At 43.6% G+C, this 26,793-nt stretch overlaps 1 protein-coding gene across 4 annotated transcripts in view; it reads left to right on the top strand.

Moving 5' to 3' along the window:
• Positions 1-26,793, top strand: part of MAPKAPK2 (MAPK activated protein kinase 2) — a 139,820-nt gene that overhangs the window by 89,180 nt on the left and 23,847 nt on the right. For 3 of the 4 annotated variants that reach the window (XR_009763471.1, XM_061632091.1, XM_061632093.1), the window contains exons 2-4: positions 14,523-14,662; positions 17,956-18,020; positions 19,679-19,758. Coding sequence is in view for 3 of the 4 variants with exons in the window: in XM_061632091.1 (XP_061488075.1) it covers positions 14,523-14,662; positions 17,956-18,020; positions 19,679-19,758 (285 nt within the window). In the remaining variant the exon portion in view is untranslated. Of the gene's footprint in view, positions 1-325; positions 408-14,522; positions 14,663-17,955; positions 18,021-19,678; positions 19,759-26,793 lie in introns of those variants that run through there. The other variant, XM_061632092.1, reaches the window with a different exon arrangement.

Below are 26,793 nucleotides of genomic sequence, written 5' to 3'. Positions count from 1 at the left end.
GTGTAGTTTTAGCTCTAAGTGATTTCATAGAGTGGCTTTATGCATAGTCACCTGTGGTGTGTTTAATTAATGGTCTGCAGTGCTGAATGAAAGGCCCTAATCCTGGCAGCTCCCAAGTGAGGGATTAACAGTGGTTAGTCTATTTGATGCAGCATTTTGAAAATAGGTTCCCTGAAGCCTAACTGCCTATTAATTGCCATCTCTATGCTGAAACTGGCTGCAGTAGAACTGTTTCCTGTGTAAGTGTATTCATAGTTTTCTTCACAGTATGTTCTTGATCAGAATAAAGGGATCTCTGCAGTCTTTCTGGATCTAACTGGACAAATGTCCTTTTTCTCCATACCAGTCAAATGAATTTTAAGGACCAAGTCTTGGGGTGCTCCCTTCTGCCGCTGTGCTTTGTAAAGGTTTGATGGAGAGGAATAGATCCAGTAATAAGATGCCACAGAGCTATATTGCTCTTAAGATAGAACCATTTGCTTTACTGTTATACTCTTGAGATAAAAGACAGCCTTAGGGGAAAACATGTATGAGTGCTTCAATAAGAGACATCTAGCAAGCTCTCTTCTTGAAAGGGACATTTTTCAATTGGGAGGACATTTATTCTTGTTTCCAAATATATTTGTTTCAATTCCTATCTTGTAACATTGTAGAATTTAAGCCTGACAAAGCTGAAGAAAACTTGAGAGTAACTGCAGATGGCAAAGAGTATCCTGTCTTGTTACAAGTAGTTGGTTCAAGTGTTATTGTTTAAGTGTTTATTTACTACAACTCAGGTTACAGAAGCCTGGCTGGCTGATTATTCTGTCCAGCTCTTGTCAATGGAAAATATTTTCTCCATGCTTAATAGGTACAAGGAAACTGGGCCCATCAGAGTTCTCCAGTGATACATGGTGAAAAGGGCTTCACTGGGCTTGGTAGACTGGAGTGTTTGAAGAGAAATGACTCTACTTTTCAGTTTGGGAAAGAAAAAAATGCTATACATATTGTTGAGAAACTTTCCCTTTGAGAAAATCTGCTTGTCCTTTAATAAAAGCTTCCTCCCTGCCCCTGCCCCAAATGACTGGAAGGGAAAGCACTAAGCTTTGGCATGTACACTATTAATAGTAAGGGAACTATTTTGATAGCATGGACTTCCAATTTGAAGGTCATGCTTTTTGGGTGGGTGGCCTGGGGATCTCCCCATTTCATACCCTGTTCCAAAAAAGCTATGCAATGACTTCCTCTAGCCTCTTAGGACTTTATTGTTTCCTTTTCTTTTTATAGTGTTAGTGCTTCCTGTTTCCGTATCATATTTAAAACTGTTTTTAGGGAACATCGTGTTCATCATATTCGCAGGGGCTGTATGAGATCAAATCTGCTTTTCTAAGGTTCTTAAATACAACACAAGGTCATAGAATCACAGTGTCAGATAAAAGGGAAGTAAAAAATGATTGAGTCCAACCCACTCTTCTGTCCATAAACACACCACATGAAATTCCCTTTCCCCATAGATGTATTTGCATGAACATAATCATTTTCTGTTCTGTTCACCCAGGTTTCCCCTCCACAGATGCTGTGCATTGGCAGTTTTATAACTGGAATCTTTAACTCCCAAAGAGAGATGATAGTGTCAGTTACTATTTCCTAGTGAGAGGGCTAGAAGGTATAAATGAGAGTCTTGAGTGTGGCTGTCATACTGTTTTGGTGTGGTTTTCTGGTCCAGGGTCCAAATGAAGTCCAGGGTAATGATAGTGCTGGGTACCTACAATTTGCTTCTCAGCTGCTTACCTGCAGGCAGTTGTTATCACCCTTGACGAGAAAACAAACAGAATGTCAGGTTTATAAATATTAACCATTAGCCATACTCAGGTGTTCTAATCTCTCACAAAATGGCCCAGTTCACTTGTAATGCTAAGCCAAATCACGGTTTAGCATGAATGAAAAAACGTACAAGCTCCTGAAGAAAAGATCATGGCTGATTTACTCCTACTCCTCCTGTGAACTAAGCAATGGTTTGGCTTAGCATTACATCCAAACCTAGGCTTATGTTTTCACCCCCCCCCCCGACAAACCATGAGTAGCAAGCTATAGAACAAACCCTGGCTACACCTTGTGGTTTGACTGGAGCAAGATAAAACTACAACTCTGGGTTTGGACATAATGCTAAGCCAAACCATGACTTAGCTCACAATAGCACAGCAGCAGCAAGACCAGAGGAGGACAAAACTGCAGCTGTCTTCTCTCTGGGAGCTTACATGGTTGCATTAAGCCATGGTTTGAGTCACCATTACATGTGAATCAGGTCAATGGAGGAGGGAAGGCACTGACTCTGTTTCCATCAGAAGTTGGAGGGATAACTTCTGAAATGGGGAACTGAAATGTGTGGTTTGGAACCCAGATCTTCAAGGGTTCTGAGCTGCATGGGGAGCTTACAGGAGAAAAGCAGGCTCCATCCACACTAGAGACCAGGAATGGGGGGGATCTTTGGCTGTCCGGATGTTGCTGAACTGCAGCTCCCATCAGCTCTAGCAAACCAGGCCAGTGACCAGGGATTATTGGAACTGTAGTTCAGCAAAGTCTGGAGGGCCAAAGGTTCTTCACACCTGCTGCAAATGGTTCCAACTGGTGGAGGGCTACAAGAACGGTAATGAGGATGGAGCTTGCATACTTGTTCCCACTTTCCCTCATTTAGTTCTAATCACATGGGGGATTGGAACATCTGAAAAGGATCTTGTGTCATAATTGTCCTTTTCCTTAAAAAAATTAAACTGTTAGTTTAATTCCTTATTAGCCCTTCAAGTATATTTATAGAAGGCAATCCTATTGCTGCTCTTTCCCCCCCTTTTTTATTAAATTAAATGGGGCCAGCTCATTAAGCAATTTCTCATGAGAGGGGCCTGTTCCTGCAATAATTCCAGCATGTGCTCAAGTGGGTACTTTTTGCCCATTGCTGTGGGAAATAAAGGGCCAGGTTTGACTGTAATATCTGAAAAGGACCAGTATATGTTGAATTTTAGTTGCCTAACATATTCAACTTTCATATTTAAAAAGCATGTTAACAGCCCTTATGGCTGTGAATATATGCTTGGAAGCTACAGACATGGTTAAACTAAATATTTTGAGATCAGTGCCCTGCATAGTTATTTGCACAGCCCCATGATTAGCAATAAGTAGAATATATTGGGTTGTATTCAACGTCATGTTGAGTTGAACCATTCCATCAGTGCAAGGATTTTTTCTTGCATAACAGAACGTTCTCCCCTCGCTATGTACCCCCTACATCTGTTCTGGGGATTTCCCCATCCCTCTGGAGCAGATTTGGGGACAGCGCAGGGTGTGCTTGGGGGGAAGGGGGAAATCCCTGTGCGCTAGTTGACATTGTTGCGCTACCACAAGGGTTTAGTTGAACACTACTCATTATTTGCATTAAAATGCAAATCTGCTAAATATGGACAATTTAGATAAGTTGCATATTTCAGTTTTTCTTGGCACAAAATTTGCATTGCCTGATATATAATTTTATATAATATAAAATAAAAATATCACACTAGTGCAGAGTATACACAGCCCTGGACATCACACTACTGTCTCTAAAGGGGGATTGTTAAATGCTGTTGGAACATGCATTCACTGATTGTCAGGATTAGCTTTTGATCCCGAGGAGCTTTTTCTTTCATTCCCCCTTTTTATTTGCAGCAAAGACTTCTGCCTTGCTTGCATTCCAAAGTTCCAGTAACTCTTGGTGTGTGCCTCTCCTCCCTCCTCCCATGTAGAATACGCAGGTTTTGACAGTGTTTGGTCTGTGTCTTGCCTCAACCAACACCCTCCTTCTCTTGACCCTGTGCTGAGTATATGCCTGGTGGCTGGCTCTATCTCATGCATACTCCACTGGCCATGTGCTGCATTCTTTCCACAAGCTGTCATAGACGTGTTGGTCTGGCATTGCTTGTTGCAGGTTGGACTCCAGGGAAGCCTCTTTATCTGCCTTCAGTGGAGGATTTTTAACAAAACCTTTGGGGTTTGAACTGTAACACCAAAAGGCAGCAGTGTCACTTGGTCAACAAGATAATACAGTTGCCTCATTTCCATTCTCCCTACCCCCCTCCCTTATCCATCTTACATTGTGAGCTAAGCAGTGTGAATGTTTGTACTGTAACACTACTTGCAGGTTGCCACTTGGTACACACCTGATGTGCCAGGGGCAAAAAATAATGAAAAATTAATTTTCATGTGCATGAACAAGACTGCTTAAAAAAACTTTTTTGGGGCTAAAGCGCTGACTCCAATTATTTTATTTTATTTTATTCAATTTTTATACCGCCCATAGCAAAGCTCTCAGGGCGGTGTACAACAAATAAAAATATATGTTCACATTTCAATATTAAAAAACCATCTAATTCTCATATCAACAATTCAACAAACAAATAAAACATATAACTAACAAATACAACATTAAATACAAATACTGAAATACTAGAATGTTAAAAATATTAAAAATATTAAAATGCCTCGGCAAAGTGGAAGGTTTTCACCTGGCGCCGAAAGGATAGTAAAGTAGGCGCCAGGCGTACCTCGTCAGGAAGGGTGTTCCATAGTTCGGGGGCCGCTACCAAGAAGGCCCTCTTTCTTGTAGTCTCCTTCCGGGCGTCTTTCTGAGTAGGCACCCGGAGGCCTTCAATGTTGAGCGTAGTGCACGGGTAGGTTCATATCGGGAGAGACGTTCCATCAGGTATTGTGGGCCCGTGCTGTGTAAGGCTTTATAGGTCAAAACCAGCACCTTGAATTGGGCCCGGAAACGTATAGCCTATGTGCTGACACAGAAGCAGCTAAAGGGATTTTAGGTTTTGCTTCCTGTCTTTCCTTGGGAAAAGAGGCATATGCTGGGGGAGGGGGTAGATCTAGGGGGAATCTGATGGGTAATTAATTTTTTGAGCGGATAATTATTTGGGGGACCTGTGAGGGAAAATAATGTTAGGGAAAATGTGATAGGAGTGTCTTGGCAGAGTAGGTGGGGCTTTTGAAGGCGCCAATATATAAGATCCCAAAGAAATATCATAGAATTTAATTTACCTGCACAGAATTTAGAACAAGAGCTCACTAAATTTGTCAGTATGCAGATGACCTTCCAAACCACAGTTCCTTCTCTGCTAATTATCTTCTCCTTTTTAGGTTTCATTATTTATTTATTTATTTATTTTATTTCATTTATATACCGCCCTAAGCCTGACGGCTCTCTGGGCGGTGTACATAAGAGATAAAAACAGCACAATATATAATTACAATAAATATAATAAAGTCAAAAACCAAAAACAAACAAATAACAACAAAAAGCAAACAGCATCATAATACAACATAAAAAGTACAGTTAAAATACACTTTAAAAACAGATTAAAATACACTTTAAAATGCCTGGGAGAATAAAAAGGTTTTCACCTTGCGCCGAAAGGATAGCAGCGTCGGCGCCAGGCGCACCTCATCAAGGAGACTGTTCCACAATTCGGGGGCCACCACCGAAAAGGCCCTAGATCTAGTCACCACCCTCCGAGCTTCTCGATGAGATGGCACTCGGAGGAGGGCCTTAGATGTTGAGCGCAGTGTACGGGTAGGTTCATATTGGGAGAGGCGTTCCACCAGGTATTGCGGTCCCATGCCGTGTAAGGCTTTATAGGTCAAAACCAGCACTTTGAATCTAGCCCAGAAACAAATAGGGAGCCAGTGCAGACGAGCCAGAACAGGTGTTATATGAGCGGACCTTCTGGTCTGCGTCAACAGTCTGGCCGCTGCATTCTGGACTAGCTGTAGTTTCCGAATTATCTTCAAGGGCAGCCCAACGTAGAGCGCATTGCAGTAGTCCAATCTAGAAGTTACCAGAGCATGAACAACAGAGGTGAGGTCATCACCGTCCAGATAGGGACGTAGCTGGGCTACCAAACGAAGATGGTAGAAAGCATTCCGTGCCACCGAGGCCACCTGGGCCTCCAGTGACAAGGAAGGATCGAAAAGAACTCCCAAGCTACGAACCTGTTCCTTCAAGGGGAGTGTAACCCCATCGAGAACAGGATGAACATCCACCATCTGGGCAGGGGAAGCACTCACCAACATCGTCTCAGTCTTGTCTGGATTGAGCTTCAGTTTGTTCGCTCTCATCCAGTCCATTATCGCGGCCAGGCAACGGTTTAGTATGTTAACAGCCTCACCTGAGGAGGATGAAAAGGAGAAGTAGAGTTGCGTGTCATCAGCATACTGATGACAACGCACCCCAAAACTCCTGATGACCGCACCCAGCGGCTTCATGTAGATGTTAAAGAGCATGGGGGACAGTACCGATCCCTGTGGGACTCCACAATGGAGAGTCCAGGGTGTCGAGTAATGTTCCCCAAGCACTACCCTCTGGTGACGACCCACCAAGTAGGAGCGGAGCCACTGCCAGGCAGTATCCCCAACTCCCAACTCCATGAGTCTTCCCAGAAGGATACCATGGTCGATGGTATCAAAAGCAGCTGAGAGATCAAGGATCAAGGGTCACACTCCCCCTGGCCCTCTCCCGACAAAGGTCATCATACAGGGCGACCAAGGCTGTTTCGGTACCAAAACCGGGCCTAAAACTGGATTGAAATGGATCAAGATAATCAGTGTCATCTAAGAGCCCCTGGAGCTGGCCGGCAACCACCCGCTCCAGCACCTTGCCCAGGAACGGAACATTCGCCACAGGTCTATAGTTGTTCAAATTATCTGGGTCCAAGGATGCTTTCTTCAGGAGTGGTCTCACTACTGCCTCTTTTAGGCAGTCAGGGACCACTCCCTCTCTCAAAGAGGCATTTATCATCTCCTTGGCCCAGACGGCGGTTCCGGTCCTGCCAGCTTTCACCAGCCAAGAGGGGCAAGGGTCCAGCACAGACGTGGTCGCCCGCACCATTCCAAGGATCTTGTCAACATCCTCAAGCTGCACAGACTGAAATTCATTATAATTTGCCAGAAATTGTATTCTTGGTACTAAGCCATGTTTTGCAGTTCCACTTCAAATTATGGTTTTACCCTAACCATGTTTGCCCGATTTGGTGTCTTAGCAAACGATAGTCAGTGGAAACCCAGGAATGGAGGAGGAAATCTTTAATCCAGCACATATCTGTATTGGATTTAAAATTGCCCACAGCACAGCTGGAGGCTTGGAAGTGACATCTAGATTAGGTCTGGGTCTCTTGTAGTCAAGTAAAAGTTTATTATAACAGTTGTTTGCTGACTGTTGGGCATATCCATTTCCATCCTCTTGGTGGCGCCTAAGCCAAATCCATTCTCTCTCCCCTCACCCACCCACCCCGGGTATAATCTCATCTGGAGTTGTCCTAAACAGTAAGAGGAGTATAGGGAGGAATGGTAGATTTGGCTTGTTGCCTGTTCATTTTGGTGAGTGGTAGTGGAGGTCTGGCTTAATTCTCCTGGGGTATTTGTATAATACCATTACGGTATTTCATGTTGCAACTCTGTGTTTCTTCCCTGTAATAACTTGATATGTTTTTACAGTTTTAATAATTTATAGTGCTGGTCTTTGGCCATAAGAAATGATCTGAAATTTGAAACCAGTGTAAAGTCTTTACGTTTCAATGTGTGATAGCTATTATCATATGATGTCTAGCTTGGGTGATTTTGCCCTACTCCACCACAGACCACCTCTCTTTTGACATTTTTATGTTGTCATGGGCAGTTTTTGCCATCACTTACCAAGCTGCTATAAATGACTAGCTTGCCATGTGATAACAGAAGAGCATTTCAAAATTAACTTGGTTTGTCAGCTGTCTCACATGAAAAGGCCAGTAATAGGATGTAAGCATATTGCATCATGATATTACTTGCGCCATAAACTAGGGCTCCTGCTAAGAATTGGTGCAACTTGGTTGCCATGGTTAACAGATGTGATTTTTGTGCCATTCGCATATAGCAGATAATTGCTACTGCATGCATGCATGTATGTGTGATAGAAGTAAATGAATTCAAAGCTATGAACAAACACAAAAACAAACAAATGCTTAGAAGTTTTAATATCTTGTCCCTTTTTATGTGCATCGCCTCTCTGTCTGTTTAGTGTGCTCCACAAGCAAAATAGGGCCATTTTGACCCAAACTGTAGTAAGCCTATATCTGGAGTCTACCAATTCAGACTGCAGGTGGAAGCCCACTTGATCAAAGCAAAACATAAACACTACAGGAAAACTAGACTAGACTAGAACTCTTCTTCCTTGATGTGCTAGTTTTTGTGTGGAGGGATACTTTTTTTTCTTTTTGGCATGGAGGAGCATTGTCATGTGAGCCCCGACCTACAATCTGAAATGGTAGACCCACACATTTTCCCACTATTCAGATAACACTATATTCCATGCAGAAACGAAAGCCATGGTTGCTAGTTGGTAATTTTTGACAATATTACATGTCAAATGTTGACGTAGGTCAAGGATTTAAATTAAGAGTGTGTGTATGAAGGGCACTTTCCTTCCTTCAGTGGGGAAGGGGTTCCTATCTTATGATAGGTGGTATAAAACTTTCTTTCTGAGGTTTGCTATTGGAAAACTAAAAGGCAAAATACATGGAGAGCCTGGGCACAGTCTCAAAGAGATTTGTATCTAGTCTGGGCTCCATCAACAGCTCCAAATTTAGGCTCCTTAATGCTCTGTATTTGCAAGCCTGTAGTGTATAATTAACGCTGTCTTGTTTATGCTCCCAGCTACACATAAATGTAAGGAGGAAGACTTGCTGAGCTGACAGACAATTCCTCAGAAAAAAAAGGAAGGGGTGTTGTTTAAAGCTATGGGCTCCTCCTGCAGGAGAAGCTGAAAAATGTTTCTGTTCAGAGGGATAAAATGTAAATTTACTGCCTTCAAGTCGATTCCAACTTATGGCAACCCTATGAATAGGGTTTTCAAGAGGCTGAGAGGCAGTGACTGGCCCAAGGTCACCCAGTGAGCTTCATGGCTATGTGGGGATTTGAACCGTAGTCCAACACCTTAACCACTACACCTCACTGGCTCTCTGTTCAGAGGGATACATGCTGTATAAAATGGCAAAAAGTATTCTGTGGCAGAATAATAAAATTATTCTAGAGTTAGGGGTGACCCATGAGGTGGATGAATGAATTATTCAGAGTGGTAAAAATAAAAAGGGATCACAAAAGCTCCAAAAGGATTTCTCCAAACTGGGTAAATGGATTATAAAATGGCAAAACTTAGCTCAGTGTAAACTGATACACACTGGGGCAAAAAAATCTAAGCTTCACATATATACTTGGGGTGGTGCACAGAAAAAGCAACAACTTCTGAACTCACTTCAGTTCAGAGCTTTGGGCAGACATGTCACTTTTGTTCACATCTGAAAAGAAGCCTTTCTTTGGTTCATTTTCCAAAGATTCAGATACCTTCCCCAATGGGCAAAATATAATGGCAAAATTACCAAATTGTTATCACTCTAACTTTTTTGACAGAACTAGATGTGAAGAAAATCCAGGGTCTTCTGCCCCTACATTTTGGCTAACCCAGCCCAGCATGTAACATCCACCAAATTCTCCAGATCTACAAGTTATAACGTAAGGTAGGGAGATGGAGAAATCTGATGACAGTTTCCTCCAGTGATAGCCATCTTCTTATACATGGGTGGTGGTGGTGGTTATCACCTTCCCCCTCAGATCCCAAAAGGTGTGAAAGGGCCTTAAAAAAGGGACTGAAAAGGGTCCTTCACATTAGACCATCAGAGAACTGGCAACTGGCAATTGAAGCTGTGTTACTTGTGAAGAGACCAAAGCCTAGTTGTAAGTAGCCAGAGTAGATAGGGATGAGCTAAAAAGCTCCTTTTATTTTCATTATTTTGCTTTGTCCATTTGTCCTGTTCATTTTCCTTTTGTTCTTAATAAATGTTCTATAATCTGGCAGTTGAGTCTTTGTGAATAGGTTCCTAGACTCTCAGGGTATCCAAATACTCCCATGTGCCTAGATCATTTGGGGACCAGTATGCATCTCTGGGGAAGGCGGGAGAATGTGGGGTGACTTTACTCTCTCGGTAAATTGTAAAAGGAATCTGCTTGGGAAACACGGGGCAGTGTTCCTAAGATCTCGGGAATCTTAGTATTTCCTTGGTCACCCCAAAATCTCTTCCTGTCTGGGGGGCTGTGAGCTGAGAGGGATGTGATTGCAGCAATTACCAGATAGTCTGGGACCAACTGGCCTACTCTGTAGGGGAGGTAGGAGCAGCTAGGCAAGGAAGGGTGTAAAAGACTCTCCTGAGCCTCTCTCTTCTGTCACATAAATACCTTCCCCGATGAGTATAATAGCAAAATTATCCAATGGCTGTCACTTTTTTGACAAAACAAAATGAAATCTGCAGAGTAGCCCATTTTGAGACTGGTTCTTTAGCTCTACATCTGTATTGGAATTGCTTTTTAATATGTTTTTAAACCTTTTTTTAATAGGTTTTTAACCTTTTAAAAAATGTCCTGAAAGGTTTAAAAAATGTTTTAAAGATGTTTAGTTTTAATGTATTTTAAAGTCTATTTTTATGATTTTAAACTGTTTTTAGTGCTTTTGTTTGCCATCCTGGGCTCCTGCTGGAGGAAGAGCAGGATATAAACCAAATAATAAATGAAATAAATTTCAGTTGTCCATGCTCTGGTGACTTGCCTGGACTATATGGTGCTATCTTAGAAGATAGTCCAGAAGCTGCAACTGGTGCAGAATGCAGCTGTCAGGTTGGTGAGTAGGACAGCCAGACAGGACCATGCGTCACCAGTCCTGAAAGCACTGCACTGGCTGCCAGTGAGCTAGCAGAACCAGTTGAAGTGATTAATGCTAGTGTACAAAGCCCTAAATGGCCTGGTATCCAAGTACTTAAGAGATGGTCTCCCCCAATATCAACCATCTTGGACCTTACGATTGGCAGGGGAGGTCCTGTTCAGGGCCGGCCCCAGGCATGCCGGAGCCCTTGGGCATCAGCTTTCCCCGGGCCCTGGTGTGTGCGTGCGTGGGCGTGCACACGTGTGGCCCCCCATGCCCCCCCACCTACCTGTCGCCTATCTTTTAGCATTGCCAGTAACCAAGATGGTGGCCACAGTTTCCCTAAGGGGATGAAGCCTCCGCCGCCATCTTGGTTGATGGCACGCATGCGTGCTATGCACGTGCATCTCTGCCATCAACTAAGATGGCGGCAGGGGCTTTAGCATCTTAGGGAAACCTCGGCTGCCATCTTCATTAAGGGCAATGCTAAAAGGCAGGATACAGGTAGGTGGGGCGAGGGAATGGTGGGCGGGTGGAGGTTCCTGCTCTGTGATCTGCGGCTGCTGCCATGGATCGCAGAAGGTGAGTGTAGCTCCAGGGGCCCTCGGGCCAGTGCCCCACCTGGCTGCCCTTTAGAACCGGCCCTGGTCCGGTTGGTAGTGTCACTTCTAGGTGCTGCCTGGCTGGTGTTGAACTGCAACAGGGCCTTCTCAGTAAGAGTCCCCTGCTTATAGAATTACTTAAAGGTTTTGATGATTAAGCAGTATATTGTGTTAAATAAATAGATTAGAATAGAATGCCCTCCCTGGTGAGATGTCATTATTGATATTTAGCCAGGACTTAAAAACATTCCTTAAAAACCTTGAAATATATTAATACTTGTTAGGATATTTGATTATTTGTTTATTTATTTCAATGTTGTTGTTTTTAAAAGTCCTGCCTGGAACTTGGTTGACACAAGTCGTATTAGGTTGAGGGGAAGCCTAGATTTGTATTGTAATTCTGGGTGTGAAACCTGTTGGTTAATCTCAGTGACTAGGTGGCACAATAGGCCCTATAACAAAGTTGTTTTCCAGAAGTAATTTTCAATGCATTGCTACTGTGGTTGTTGTTGTTTTTACTGTATTTATTGGATTTTAATGGGCTTTATTGTTATGAGTTATAAATCACTCTGGAGTTTTTAGTGAAGGGTGGTATTGAAATGGTTTGAGTTAAATAAATAAATAGTTGGATCTGCACTATTGGAGAGCAAGGGGCTTTCTTGCTTGTTATCACTTTCCAGGATTGAATTTGCTCTTGGGAAGGTCTGAGCTTTGCTTCCTGTCCATAGTGCAGTCTTTAGCTTTCTGAGCAAATGGGTCATATAGCCTATAGGTGGCCTTGCTAATCTTCAGACTTGGTGGCTGTGATGGAGTTAAAAGTGATTGAATTATCAGGGAAATATTGGGGCTTAATGAATTCCTGCAACTTTAGGCAAATCATGCCCAACCTGCTAGTTTTGTGAACTAGAAGCTAAGAGAGGAAGGACCACTCTGGCTTCTTATAACTTGATGGTTAGTTTTAAAGGGATAGTTCAAAGTGGAGGATGGATATACCTACTTCTAGTAGTGGCTGGTGTAGAGTGGACCAGAGTTTACCTGGATAGGATTGGGATGAGGAACAATGGGGCTGCATGGATGCACCAATGGGTGCACCAGACTGGCTCTGCTGGTGCATCTGCACAGCTTCAACCTCACCACCACTGCCTTGCCCTGCTCCAGCCCAGGTAAGCTACAGTGACGCTGGTGACAGTTTGGTGTACTTCCACCCATCTAATATATACATTTCACAGAGGCTTCATCAGCTGGGTCCTTCTCAGTGTAACCCACCTGTCATGGTGTAACTCAGCATGGTTCGAATAAGACTGTCAGGGCTTCCTTTCTATCCAGCCCACATATTTGGTCTGACATTGCAAGATGCAGTGTAGCAGATTTACTCCTTTCTTCAGGGAGAACATTTTTTTAAAAAGATTCTTATAGAATCAATCAGTTATGACAGAGGTGGGGAAACTTTGGCTCTCCAGATGTTGCTGAACTACAACTCCCACCAGCCTCAGCAAGAATGGCCCATGGCTAGGGATGATGGGAGTTGTAGTTCAGCAACATATGGCAGGCCAAAGGTTCTCTGCTCTTGAATGACAGCATAAATAATGGAGTCAGACTCAGCTGATCACATGTTGGCTTGAGGTTCACAGCATCATTGACAGAGCTGAGCTAGCTCTAGGCATCGATATTGAGAAAGCAACAGAGAAAGCAACCGCTGGCTCTGCCTAATTCTCCATTCTGCCTGACAAATAAAGGCTTTGGGGATCTAATGCAGATAGAACCGGATGTACCAGTGTGAGGCTTGACCGTCTGGTGCAAAGTCATATTATTTTCTGCCATTATTTTCTGTCATTATTGTCCTATTCATAGTGCAAATGAAACTATTCACTGGTTGTAGTGTGGCTTTACACTGGTTAGTTTGATTGTTATTTCCTGTGTTGTTTATAATTAAGGAGAGTCTCTGTTTGCTAAATGTTTTGCTAAATGTGTCTTTAATTGCTGTTTGCTGGACTAAATTAAGCATATTAATTTCTAATATTACATCTAAGATGGAATTTGCATATTACATCTAAGATGGAATTTGCATGTTTGACCCAAACTGGCCCCAAACCAAGTGATATGGGTTGCACCCATTCACCACTAGATGGCAGTGCATATCTTCATATTTGATGGTGTAACTTGCTCAGAAGATTCTTAAGGGATTCAAATGCAGCGTCCTCTGAATTTACAGTTCATCCTTTATAGTCTGATGATAGACTGGTTCAAGTCCCTGCTTGTTTGTGAAGCTCTCAGGATGGCCTTTGATCATCTTTCATCTAATCTACCTTTTGTGATGGCTGTTGGTGGTCTTTTTTTGTTTTTTGAGGGGGAGAATTAGAGAGAAGGTATATGGTAACATCCTAAAGTTCCTGGGATAAAGTGGAAAAAACCCTAATACATTAGAATGTTCAGTATGAATTACTGAACTGGATCCTGTTAATGCACTTTGTGTTCATCATTTGAAACAGGAGTAGTTGGCATGGTGAAATGGTGCCACACCACTCTCCCAACAGCAGTGTTGCTGCCACATATCAGGATGGGGCATGGGCAGGGCAGCCCAGAGAGACAAGAGCTTCACAGGTGTAGTAAGCGCTGGATTGGTTTTGATGCTGCGGCCATGCAGCCCCAACCTCACTCCTGCACCATCTCAGCAAGTGGCAGCGATGCTGGTGTCAGGAGGGCAGTGCCACAGTACCACAGCAACACGCCAGCCACACCTGACTTGAGGGGGCTCAAGTGTTCAGTGCTGAACTCACACAATCCACAAGGGATCTGTGGGAACATGTGGGGCTAGCTCTGCCCTGTCAATAACGCATGCTGCAGCAACTCTCCTGAGCTGACACACAATTGGCGGAGTTCGAAGGGGTCACCTCAGTTCCCGGTCTGTCAAATGGGAAGTATGATCCACCTAACAGTTGTGAACATGACAAATGTGAAGACTTATAAAGTATGTTACATTTGTAAAATGATGGGTGTTCTTTTGTGGATTGTGTGAAATCCAAGTCCCAAATTTGGAAACTACTTCATGAAGCAAACTTTATCCCACTGTAGCCTGGGATAATGATTACTGATAAGATGTTAATTGTTAGTCAAGAGTGTTGTCCAAACTAATTAAATCAAGGCGGAAAATAATTCTCACACTTACCTTTTCCCCTTTCCTTCTCTAGATGCTGCAAGACTGTCCGAAAGCTCGCAGGGAGGTGGAGCTGCATTGGAGGGCATCTCAGTGTTCCCATATTGTGAAGATTATAGATGTCTATGAAAATCTTTACCAGGGTCGAAAATGTCTCCTGATAGTCATGGAATGGTGAGTGTTGGTGACTGGTGGGACAAAGCAAGTCGTGCAGCTCATAGCTAAAGAGCTTTCTAGGGGAAACACTGTGCGTCCACCACCACATTGCCAAAATACGGATATGGTTTTTTCCCCCTTTTAGGTGGTCCCACAACCCATATGTATGACTCCTCCTTACTGGAAACAGTATTTAAGTCTACATTGAACTCATTAACACATGCAACTATTACAATGCCAAGCGAATTTTTTCCAGCCATTAATTTTCTAGAGATAGGACATTTTCCCTGCAAAGTGTAAGCTGATTTAGATTTTAAGAGTTTCTCCTTGGGTAAATGGGTACTGAGACTGTCAGGGGCAAGGTGTGAAGCAGGGAAAGGCAACAGAAGGTTTTTGGTTTTTTTACCCATTTCATTGTTTCTAAACTTTTCTTCTAGATGGCAAGCTCCAGGTTTTTTTGCTGTAATTAACTTTTTAAAAAAATCACGATTGTTACTTTTGCTTAAATTCAGGGACAGTGTGGGTGCTTTTATTTTATTTATTTACTTAACATCTGTATACCCTGCTTTTTGGAGAGATGTCCAAAGTGACTTACAAAGTAATCACAAGAAAATCACATTCATGAAAACCACACGTTGCAACATGAAAAAATTCAGCAGCAAGAGGGAGGAAATAATCAGAGAAACTAGGGCAAATCCCCTGGTCTTAATCTAGTGTCTAAATACTAACAGTGGATTTCTTTGGTGAGGTGAATTTAGAGATATGGTGACAGAGCAGAAAAGACACATTCAGCAAACCCCAGAAAGCTGGCAGACCCAGAGTAAGGCTTCTAATGCAGATCTAAGGGAGGAGGCAGGCTCATAAGGAAGAAAATAGCCTTTCAGAGTTCTTGGACCATTTAGGGTTTTTTTACATTCAAACTAGCATTTCAAATTGCACTTGGAAACACATTAGAGGCCGAAATATATCTTGAAAGATTGGTGTACTGTATATGGATTTCTGGATGATGATATTCGCAGTCTTGTCTTCACATTTTGGACCAACTGAACTTTCTGAGCAGTCTTCAAGGGTAGAAGGGTAGAACTTTCTGAGTGGGCTTCAAAGGTATTGTAATGTACAACACAATGCAATGATCTAATCCTGATGTTAATAGATCATGGCAAAGTTGTTTCTGTCCAAGAAGGGATATGTCCAAACCAAAATATAACTATACATCAAATGAAACTGAGATCACTGGAAACAGAAGAATCTGTTCAAAGAACGTTTTGCTAATTTGCTAATTGAACACATCTGGTGACCTCAATATCTCAGGTAGGCAGTCTCTAAGGCAGGTGTGGGGAACTGGATCCAGCCAGTGGGATCTGGTGGGATCCTGGGCACCACCCACCTGATGTCTTTGCAGCCTTGCTACAAAGGAAAATCCAGCCCAGATGAGGCTTGAAGTTACTGGCCATCAGCTGATAGGCAGTGATTTCAGGTTCTGCTTTTTGCAGGGGTCAGCTGTGCATGGGGAACTTGGTAGCACAGCTGACCCAGCAAGCTCAAAATTACTGTGTGTCAGCTGATAGGCAATGATTTGAATCCCTGCTTTGGGGAGGGGTTGGGTACGCTACTGAGTTTCCTGTGCGATTGTAACACAGCCAATCCCAGCAGGTTTGCTCTTACCACAGATTAGCTGATTGGTGATGACAGCAAGCCTCTCATTCCAAGGAACAATCTGGAGTGCAGTTTAAGGCTTCCATTTATATATTGGCAGCCACATCTCTATCTGCTGCACAGCTGATGCCACACATGACAGGTGTGGGGCAGATAGGGATGGTTTTGGAGAAGTGGCCTTGTGGACCAAATTGGGATCTGTGCCAGGCGTAATCAGGACTGCAAGTTGGAGGTCCCCCATCCCTGCTGTAAAGAATAGTTCACACATGCAAGTACATCATCCAGTAACCTATCAATTATGGATAGGTTGTGTAAATTGCCTTTTGCTTGTGTAACCTTTGGATACCAGCAATACAGGGCAAGTTAGAGTCCTAGGTAGCTTCAGAAGCAGATTGACTGACAGAGGAAAGCTCTCCAGTGTTCACTATAGTAAAACATCTGAATTGTGGAAAACATGTGACACTAGACACTCATTGGATTATTACTTTATTAGGTATTTGCTCTTTTGTGCAGCCCATACCTTTCTTTTTCTTATTTTCTTTTGGATATAGTTCATCACAAAGGTACTGAAAATTAAATTATAGGTCAGTTTCATCTTTGCCTGTCTTTTCATCTCCATGGCTTTCAGCTATATCTTTAAAGGATCTTCAGTCTTTTAGCGCTTGCCTTTGTTCTTGCTTTTGTTGGGAGAGGTTTGTATTATACATTGTGTATTAGCTGCATAGTGGCAGTTGCAAGCTTATTGTGATGGATAATGACTGCATGTGTATGTTCATTGCCACATTCACTGTTGAAATAATCTGAGTCCCAAAAAACTTTAAACTGGCATAAGCAAGGGCTAGGGCAAGGTTTGCCATTGTGACACCTATGGATGCAATGGTGCTCTTGAGGTCTTCTCCAGGTGCCCCAAAGCCTCTGAGCCCTTCCCCCTTGGTCCTGAGGTGGTATGGGTAGTTACCTTTTTCTCCCTTGAAAACTACATAGAGTTGAAGGAGGAAGTTGGAAGAGTGACACTCTTTCTCACCCTCTCTTTCAACTCTATGTGCTTTTCAAGGCTCAGTTTAATTCCAGTGGATCTGACTTTTACCCAAGCCCCATCTGTTCTTTAAAGTGGTATGATAACTGCTTTAAATGTAAACAGTCATGGCGTCCCCCAAAGAATCCTGGGAACTGTAGTTTGTTAAGGGTGCTGAGAGTTGTTAGGAGACCCCTATTTCCCTCACAAAACTACAGTGCTTAGAGTAGTTTAACAATCAATCCCTCTTCTCAGGGAACACTGAGGATTGTTAAAATATATTCTTTCTTTTTTTAATTCTGGGGATTGTAGCTTTGTGAGGGGTCTCCTAGCAACTCTCAGCACCCTTAACAAACTATAGTCAGATCCCTTGGGAAAGCAAAGTGTGTGTGTGCATGCTGTCTCTCTTTCTGTTTCTGTGGACGGGGGCTAAGTGGAAAGAGAAGTGGCCAGAAGGGATGGTGCACACAGCATGCACTCAAAAATCCAAACATGGGCCTATAAAGTTTGGTGACCCTTGGCCTAGGGAAACTATACACCTGAGGCATAGAGGTGGAAATGTACTCATAGCCTGGTAGTTAGTTTAGGCGGTAACTCTTGTTGCTTCCATTTTGTAACTGCACTTGTTTGTGACTTCCAGCTTGGATGGTGGAGAACTCTTCAGTCGAATTCAAGACAGAGGAGACCAGGCTTTCACAGAAAGAGGTATGAAGGGATAAAATAGATTTCTTAAAGCTTAACAAGCATCAACAACTCTTAAGACTTAAGGCACAAGTGTGTAGCTTCTAAGGCAGGTATAGGAACCAGGGGCCCTCTGGAGGTTGCTGGACCACAGCTTCCATCTTGCCTGACAATTGGCCATGTTCATTGAGGTTGATAGGAGTTGGAGTCCAATAACATCTAGAGGGTCAGAGATTAGCTACCCCTGCTCTAAGAGCAGAAGTAAACAATAACTCAATTCATTCATAATCCTCCAAGGCATGATTTAGCTGATTGTGACTGAGCCATAGGCTTGCTTGCTTGCTCCTCCGTCTCGATTTCCTATTTAGTGCTAATCAGAACCCCTGTTCAGGTGTACTCACAGGTAACATTAATGCAGGAGTGGGATCATTCTGAGTAACCCCGCCACTAACTTCACTGGTATTGCCACTGGTGTCCACACACAAATATCACAAAGGTCTGTAGAGAGGGAGCTTTCATAGAAGGCTTCCATGTGATTTGGAATCCACTCATGTGTTGAGTATAATGCCTGAATAGGGCTTTTAGTTTGCCATGATATTTGAGTTGCCAAACAGTGGTTAGTGCTGAGCATGAATGTCCCCACCCCAGTGAAATATGCCACACCATTCACAGACGGTGAATTAAGAGAAGCTCTTCACTGATTTAGAGAGTCAGATTGCTTAAGAGGTTTGAGGAAGTCATACTCTTAATGGTGTGGGCCTTTAAAAAAATTCTTATGTTTGTAACTGGTTGCTACCACAACCAGCAGAGTTCTTCTTGGCAGCTGCTTGCTACCAGCTACCTCCCCCCTGTGCCCTATAGGCACACATGCACAAAGCCCCAGACTGGTGGTTGCTATTCCCCCCCCCCCCAGAATGCCATCGGGCAACACTACATATGGGGAATCATCAGGAAATTAGGAATTCTCTTCCCACTGCCACCAACACAGGCAGTGATAAAAAACCCCAACAGTTTTGGGTTTTATTTTTTAAAAAGGAAAACCAGTGACTGCTACCAGTACCACCATCAAGGATAAGCTCCCTGAACCTTTTAAGAACTGTCACTCCCCCCCCATTGTCATCCCTTGGATCACCCACCAAAGTCCCCCACTCCTGAAAGTATGCACATGAAAATGTTTGATTTGGCACTGCTTCAACCCTGAACAAACTGGGACCCCAAAATAATGGTCTGAAGTGTGTTTCTGATTCCAGGCAAGCTTTTTTGCCATAGTTTGCCAGTTTGGACATCATGGCAAAGTATGGCTAGAAATGAAATGGAAAGGGGACCATGAGCCATAGCTTATTTCTAGCTGTCTGAATTAAATAATTTGTAAGGAACGTGGTGCTACATTCCCTTGCCAACAGCACCCAGTGATGTGGAACAAAGGCAAGGACAAGTGCAGCATAATAATATCAAGGCAAGATGGTAAGCAGGACAAATGGTATGGTGGGGAAAGGAGGACCAAAACATGGGACAGCAGCAGTAGCCTCATGTTCCTTGTAATGTTACTTCTGCACTGAAGCTTGCCCAGTAATCTTGTGACTTTGCTTTCTGTAACTCTCTGTGATTTGAATGTTAGGAGCTAAAGAGGCAACCACGACTTTGGCGTAAAATGATCCACTTTGTTTTCTTATCTTCACCAGAGGCTTCTGAAATAATGAAGAGCATCGGTGAAGCTATTCAATATTTACACTCCATCAACATTGCACACCGGGATGTTAAGGTACTCTTTGCTTACACAAGACTTGGAATCCTTTCCAAAGACTCTGATCAAATTAAGGTATCTCTAAGGGCCAAACTAGACATGATGTTGTTCATATCATTTGGCCGTGTCTGTGTGTGTGTTTAATGTACAGCCAGCATGGATTGGGACCATGGCACAGAAGGCAATTTAACTATTTGCCCCTGCCATAGTACTTATCTGAATTGCTCCCGTCTCCAGCTCCTGATATTTAGCATGGTGTCAATGTGAACTTTCCTCCTGTTGCAAATAGAAGGCATGGGGTGTGTGGATTGGAATGATGGCAAGGGCAAAGAGTTAAATCCCCCTTCCATGCATGCCATGAACCCATTCCAACTTTTCCTGTACACTGGTTATTCATTAGGGGGGGAAATCTATGAATCTATGAAAATTTTGGGGTCATCTATGCGTAGTGGTTTGATGGGAGTAAAACTGGATTATTTCACAGCATACATTCTTTACACTTGGCAGGATGACTACAATTCATGTGGTACCAACAGAAAATTGGAAGCAGATGGCCATGCATGGAAGTCCATAGTACTAAATTTGATTCAGTAGGTCTAAACATTTTGCTGAATCTAATGGCACAATGCAAACACAAATTATATCTGATTTCACCAAAGGAAGAAGGAACTGCTATTCCTTTATTTTTTTTATTTTAAGTTTGTACATGTCTTCTGAAAGCATCGTGAGGGAAAATTGATTTTCTAGATTCAGCCTACCCAGTCTGCCTGTATTGGTCTCTTTAGGAGGTCACCACCGACCACCTCCTCTCATTGACAAGTACAGGCATCCATCGGCAGAGAGTGCTTCAGAACTCTCTTACCCCCCTTGCCCTGCCTGACTGTTCTGGTCAAGGGAGACCTGTCCCATTGTGCTTTAACCCAACATGAACTGTAAATGATTCTTGTGGAAGAGGAAAGCAAAAAGTACTTGTTTGAATGTCTAAACGCATGGGGGGCAAAATAAGATGCTTCCTGGCCCTGCCTCCGATGTCTGTGCATTGAGTGTGGATGTCTGTAAACAGGTGCATATGCATTATAAGCTGTTCCCACATGGATGTCCCATCAAAAGGGACTCCTTGTGCCTATGCACAAGCAGTTGCTTACACACGGGGACCCCTTAACAGAAATCCACACTCTGTGAGTGGATGGTGGGGGTGTGGCCCCACCCTGTCCTCCACATGTTTGCCTATATGTGGTGGATACTTGTGAAGACTGTTACACTGATCAGTTATGGTAGTTTAAATATGCTGCCCTTGCTTGCTTGTCAGGTTAACAGAGAGGGGAAAGCACGGATAGCATTTTTAAGTCAGAGCAATCCCACTTTAATTCCTAAAGAGATGGTGGGTAAAATGAAGAACTCCAGCATAACTGCAGTGGGTTCATGCAGACAGGCACTCTGGAAGAATCACTTGTGGCTGCAGTTTTGAACTAAGCAAGAACAAAGCCTGAAGTGCAACTGCACTGCGGAACAGCAATTGTGCAGATGGTTACAGAAAAAGCTAATTAATTCCTGGAAGAATTCTAAGTTGGTTAGAGGGTTCCCTTTGATTAGAACTGCCCCCAAGATATTTAGGTTGACAACCATTATTTGCAGCATCCTGTTGCATGCTCTTGTCATAGCAGAAGAGATTCCCAAGTGTCGAAACCATGGTTTTAGCTTCCTTGTTAAACAGAGTTGGAGGAGGCTGCAAAGATCTAATTGTTGTAATTATAATCCATTTACCCTGAGGCAACAGGATAGGCTTGGAGAGGCTTCCCTTTCCCTGCCTGTTACATAATTCCACATCACCTAGGTTAATTCCATTCCTTGTCTGGTCCGTGGCAGGGTGTGTTTTCTGTCCTAAGTGAAATTTCATCACCACAAAACAAAGCCCTCAGTTGTTCAAAGACTGGAATTGGATTATCAGTCTTGTTCTTTTTGGCTCCTCTACTTTATGTATTTCTTTTATAGAGATGCAGGAACAGCCTCATGTAATATGGATAACGAAAATCAAGAAGGGGTTGTATGCAGGGAAAGGAACCAAATGAATGGTGTGAGCCTTTCTTTCACTGTGCCACTGCTGAAAAGACTAAGAACTATATTTTTCAGCTGAACAGGAATTTGTTGTTTGACAGTTGTGAATAGTGAAAGCAGTTGTTGTTGTTGTTATGTGCCTTCAAGTCAATTATGACTTATGGTGACCCTATGAATCAGTGACCTCCAAGAGCATCTGTCATGAACCACCCTGTTCAGATCTTGTAAGTTCAGGTCTGTCGCTTCCTTTATGGAATCAATCCATCTCTTGTTTGGCCTTCCTCTTTTTCTACTCCCTTCTGTTTTTCCCAGCATTATTATCTTTTCTAGTGAATCATGTCTTCTCATGATGTGTCCAAAGTAGGATAACCTCAGTTTCATCATTTTAGCTTCTAGTGACAGTTCTGGTTTAATTTGTTCTAACACCCAATTATTTGTCTTTTTCGCAGTCCATGGTATCCCCAAAGCTCTCTCCAACACCACATTTCAAATGAGTAGATTTTTCTCTTATCTGCTTTTTTCACTTTCCAGGTTTCACATCCATACATAGAGATTGGGAATACCATGGTCTGAATGATCCTGACTTTAGTATTCAGTGATACATCTTTGCATTTGAGGATCTTTTCTAGTTCTCTCACAGCTGCCCTCCCCAGTCCTAGCCGCCTTCTGATTTCTTGACTATGGTCTCCATTTTGGTTAATGACTGTGCCAAGGTATTAATAATCCTTGACAAGTTCAATGTCCTCATTGTCAACTTTAAAGTTACATAAATCTTCTGTTGTCATTACTTTAGTCTTCTTGATGTTCAGCTGTAGTACTGCTTTTGTGCATTCCTCTTTAACGTTCATCAGCATTAGTTTCAAATCATTACTGGTTTCTGTTAGTAGTATGGTATCATCTGCATATCTTAAATTGTTGATATTTCTCCCTCCAATTTGCACACCCTTCATCTTGGTCCAATCCTGCTTTCGGTATGATATGTTCTGTGTACAGATTAAACAAATAGATACACCCCTGTCTCACACCCTTTCCGATGGGGAACCAATCAGTTTCTCCATATTCTGTCCTTACAGTAGCCTCTTGTCCAGAGTATAGGTTGTACATCAGGACAATCAGATGCTGTGACATTTCTTTTAAAGCATTCCATAGTTTTTCATGATCTACACAGTCAATGTCGTGTCCGGGACTGGACTCAGGAACCAGACCAGTGGGTGAAAGCAATTCAGTCTTTATTAAAGTAATATCCAAACAGAAACTACGTCTTCTCATGAAGCAACACAATGACACATGTCCAGCGACATGCAAGAGAGTTGACAGAACAAGGAATCTCTGCTCCCCCTGACCCTTATAAAGAGGGCTTTCTGGCGCAAATTCGCTCACTCCGCCTCAAGGTGCTCTCTTCCACACCCCTCCTCTCTCTCCCCCTTGCTCTCTTTTGTTTTCTCCGGGTTCGTGGTGAAGGGGGAAGCGCTGCCCCCTCCCCTTCTGAGGATTCTATCTCTGGTATTGGGGAAAGAGGGGGGTGGAGGCCATGCCCATCAGGCGGGCTTTTCTCTGGCTGAGGAGGGAGTTGAATTCCCCCTCCTTCTGTTTCTAACTGCTCTGATTCGGGAAGGGGGGTGAGCGTGGGAAGTTCCTGGGAAGAGTCTGTGTCTGTGTCTGTGTCGGCTAGAGTTCCAAGGCCACTACCGCTGGGCAACACCAACTCTGGGAAAATGATCTCCTCCCCCTCCTCATCCTCTGAAGTGCCAGGACCCCAATCCTGCATCCTGACACCATCCCCTCTCTCATGCTGTGCCCCCCCCACTGATCGGCGTAGGGCGATGGGGAAACCATTGATGGAATTCTTTCATTAAATCTGGGGCATGCACATCCCTCTCATTTTCCCATGATCTGTCAGCTGGCCCATAACCCTTCCAGTGAATTAAGTACCGTAATTGATTATGCCTCCTTCTGGAATCAAGAATCTGCTCCACTTCGAATTCTGGTTGTCCATCCACTAGAATGGGTGCCCCCGGAACCTCCTCTGGTCGTAAGTCGCTGGGAGGGGCTGCTTTCGTTAACAAGGAGCGATGAAACACAGGATGTATTTTGAAAGTAGCTGGCAACTTCAGTCTATAAGCCACGGGATTGATTTGTGCCTCTACTTCAAAGGGCCCCACTCTCTTGTCCTGCAGCTTCCTACACTTGCCCGGCATCTGAAGGAAGCGAGTGGACAACCCGATTCAAGGTGTTGGTATTGACCTTTAAATCCCTACACGGTTTCGGCCCAGTTTATCTCACGGAGCGCCTTCAACGCCACCAATTATGCCGCCCGACAAGATCGGCCACACAGGGCCTTCTCTCAATCCCGCCAACAAAAACAGCCAGATTGGCGGGTACTAGAGAGAGGGCATTCTCAGTGGCGGCCCCCACTCTTTGGAACTCCCTCCCACAAGATCTCCGGCACGCCTCTTCCCTAAATGTTTCGGAAAGCCTTAAAGACCTGGCTCTTTCAGCAGGCCTTCAGGGTATCCGGGGAGGGTTAATTGTTATAACTGTAATGCCTCCTGCCCAGTTTTAATATTGTTGCTGCAGATGTATTGTTTTTATATTGTATTACTGTATTTTATCAATTGTATTCTAACAATTTTGTAAGTCGCCTAGAGTGGCCATTGGCCAGATAGGCGACGAAGAAATTAAATTTATTATTATTATTAACCACACCTGGTCTCCTGGTGATCAGCAATTCGTTTATACTCAATTTTGGCATCGTTTAATTGTTGTTTAAGTACCTGCTGCACAGCCTGTAGTTCCTGCAGAAATTCCCCTGCTGCAGGCACAAGTACACTCTATGTACTACTGGGAAAGGCTTTGGGATGGAATCCATAGTTAGCAAAGAAGGGTGTTTGCCCAGTGCTAGTATGCAAGGAATTATTATAGGCAAACTCTGCGAAATGCAAATAGGAAACCCAGTCAGTCTGTTGACAGGAAACATAACAGCGTAAATACCTCTCTAAAACAGCGTTCAGTCTCTCCGTCTGCCCGTCCGTCTGGGGGTGATGAGCCGAAGAAAGTTTTAACTCCGTCTGCATCTGTCTCCAAACTGCCCTCCAAAACTTAGCTGTGAATTGGGTTCCCCGATCCGAAACTAAGCTATTTGGCAAACCATGCAGCCGGTAGATTTCCTTTATGAACAGCTTGGCTGTCTCTTTAGCCTCTAAGGCCCCTGGGCAAGGGAGGAAATGTGCCATCTTTGTAAGGGAGTCCACGACGACCAATATGGCCGTCATTCCTTGTGACTTCGGTAAATCAGTTATAAAATCCATGGATAGGTCCTTCCAGGGTTCGTTCGGAATGGGGAGGGTTCCAACAATCCTGGGGGTCTTCCCATGTCTGTTTTTGCCCACATACAGACAGAACAGGATTTTACATAGTTCTCAATGTCTCTGCGCATTTGGGGCCACCAAAAGTCCTTGGCTACATTCTGAATGGTCTTAAAGATGCCAAAGTGCCCGGCTGTGATAGAGTCATGACATTGACGCAAGACTCTGAGTCTTAGATCCCCCTTTGGCACATATCTGGCGGCTTTAAACCACAACAGTCCATCTTTCCAGTGGAAGTTTACTTCTGGGTCCTGACTCTGTTCCATCTCCTGAATATACTGTTGCATGCCTGGATCCTCCTTTTGAGCCTTTCTGAGCTCTTCTTCCCAAGAAGGCTGACATGTTCCCAACATCACCTTCTCTGGTGGAACAACGTACTGGGGTTGGTTGTCAATTTCCCCTCCTTTGTATTGCGGTTGTCTGGACAGAGCATCTGCTCTCTGGTTTTTGGCATGGGCATGGTAAGTAATCTTGAAGTTGAACCTGGTAAAGAACTGCGACCAGCGTATCTGTCTCTGATTCAGCTTTTGGGCCGTCTGTAGGCTCTCCAGGTTCTTGCGGTCTGAACGCACTTCTATCTGATGCTGAGCTCCCTCCAAATACTGTCTCCAATTCTCAAAAGAATCCTTGATAGCTAGTAACTCCTTTTCCCACACTGTGTAATTCTTTTCAGCGTCCTTGAGTTTTCTGAAAAAATACGCGCAAGGGTGTAGCTCCGTTCCTTCCCCATTCAGCTGTAAGAGAACCCCCCCCGATGGCAAAATCCAAAGTGTCCGCTTCCACGATGAAAGGGACGGGTAGGGTCGGCAAAACACAAAATGGGCTCAGAGGAAAACTTTCTCTTCAGCTCTTCAAAGGCGCTTGCAGCGTCCTCTGTCCATTGAAACTTCCTTTTTCCCCTTAAACAGTCAGTAAGAGGGGCTGTTAACTTGGAAAAGCCTGGAATGAACTTTCTGTAGTAGTTGGCAAATCCCAAAAAACGTTGTACATCCTTTTTAGTGGCTGGTTGCCCCCAATCCAATATACAACTCACTTTTTCTGGGTCCATTTCCACTCCTTCTGCTGAGATGCGATATCCAAGAAAGTCCAAAGATGATAGGTCAAACCCACATTTCTCTAACAGCATACAAATGGTTCTCTCTCAGTCTTCCCAACACAGTTTTCACATGCTGATCATGGTCTTCTTGGTTCTTTGAAAACACTAGAATATCGTCTAAATAACAAATTACATACTTGTCCAGGAGGTCTCTAAACACTTCGTTCATGAACTTTTGAAACACGCCAGGGCTTCCACAAAGCCCAAATGGCGTTACCAAATATTCAGATTGACCATAGGAGGTCAGAAATGCTGTCTTCTATTCATGTCCCTCCTTCATTCTGATCAGATTGTATGCTCCTCTTAAGTCCAGTTTTGTGAAGATTTTTGCAGAGCGCAGTCGGTCTAACAACTCCGAAATCAGGGGCAGCGGATAGCTGTTAGGAATAGTGATTTGATTTAAGGCACGGTAGTCATTACAGGGTCTGAGCTCACCTCCTTTCTTTTTCACGAACAACAGGGGCGCTCCAGCGGGGGACTGCGAGGGATGTATAAATCCTCGCTTCAGGTTTTTCTCCAGAAATTCCCTCAGTGCCT

This window comes from Rhineura floridana, chromosome 6 (assembly GCF_030035675.1).
Source record: "Rhineura floridana isolate rRhiFlo1 chromosome 6, rRhiFlo1.hap2, whole genome shotgun sequence".
Classification (NCBI taxonomy): Eukaryota; Metazoa; Chordata; class Lepidosauria; order Squamata; family Rhineuridae; genus Rhineura; species Rhineura floridana.
The sequence above is the reverse complement of the archived record's forward strand: the minus strand, read 5'-3'. Positions and strand labels throughout refer to the sequence as shown.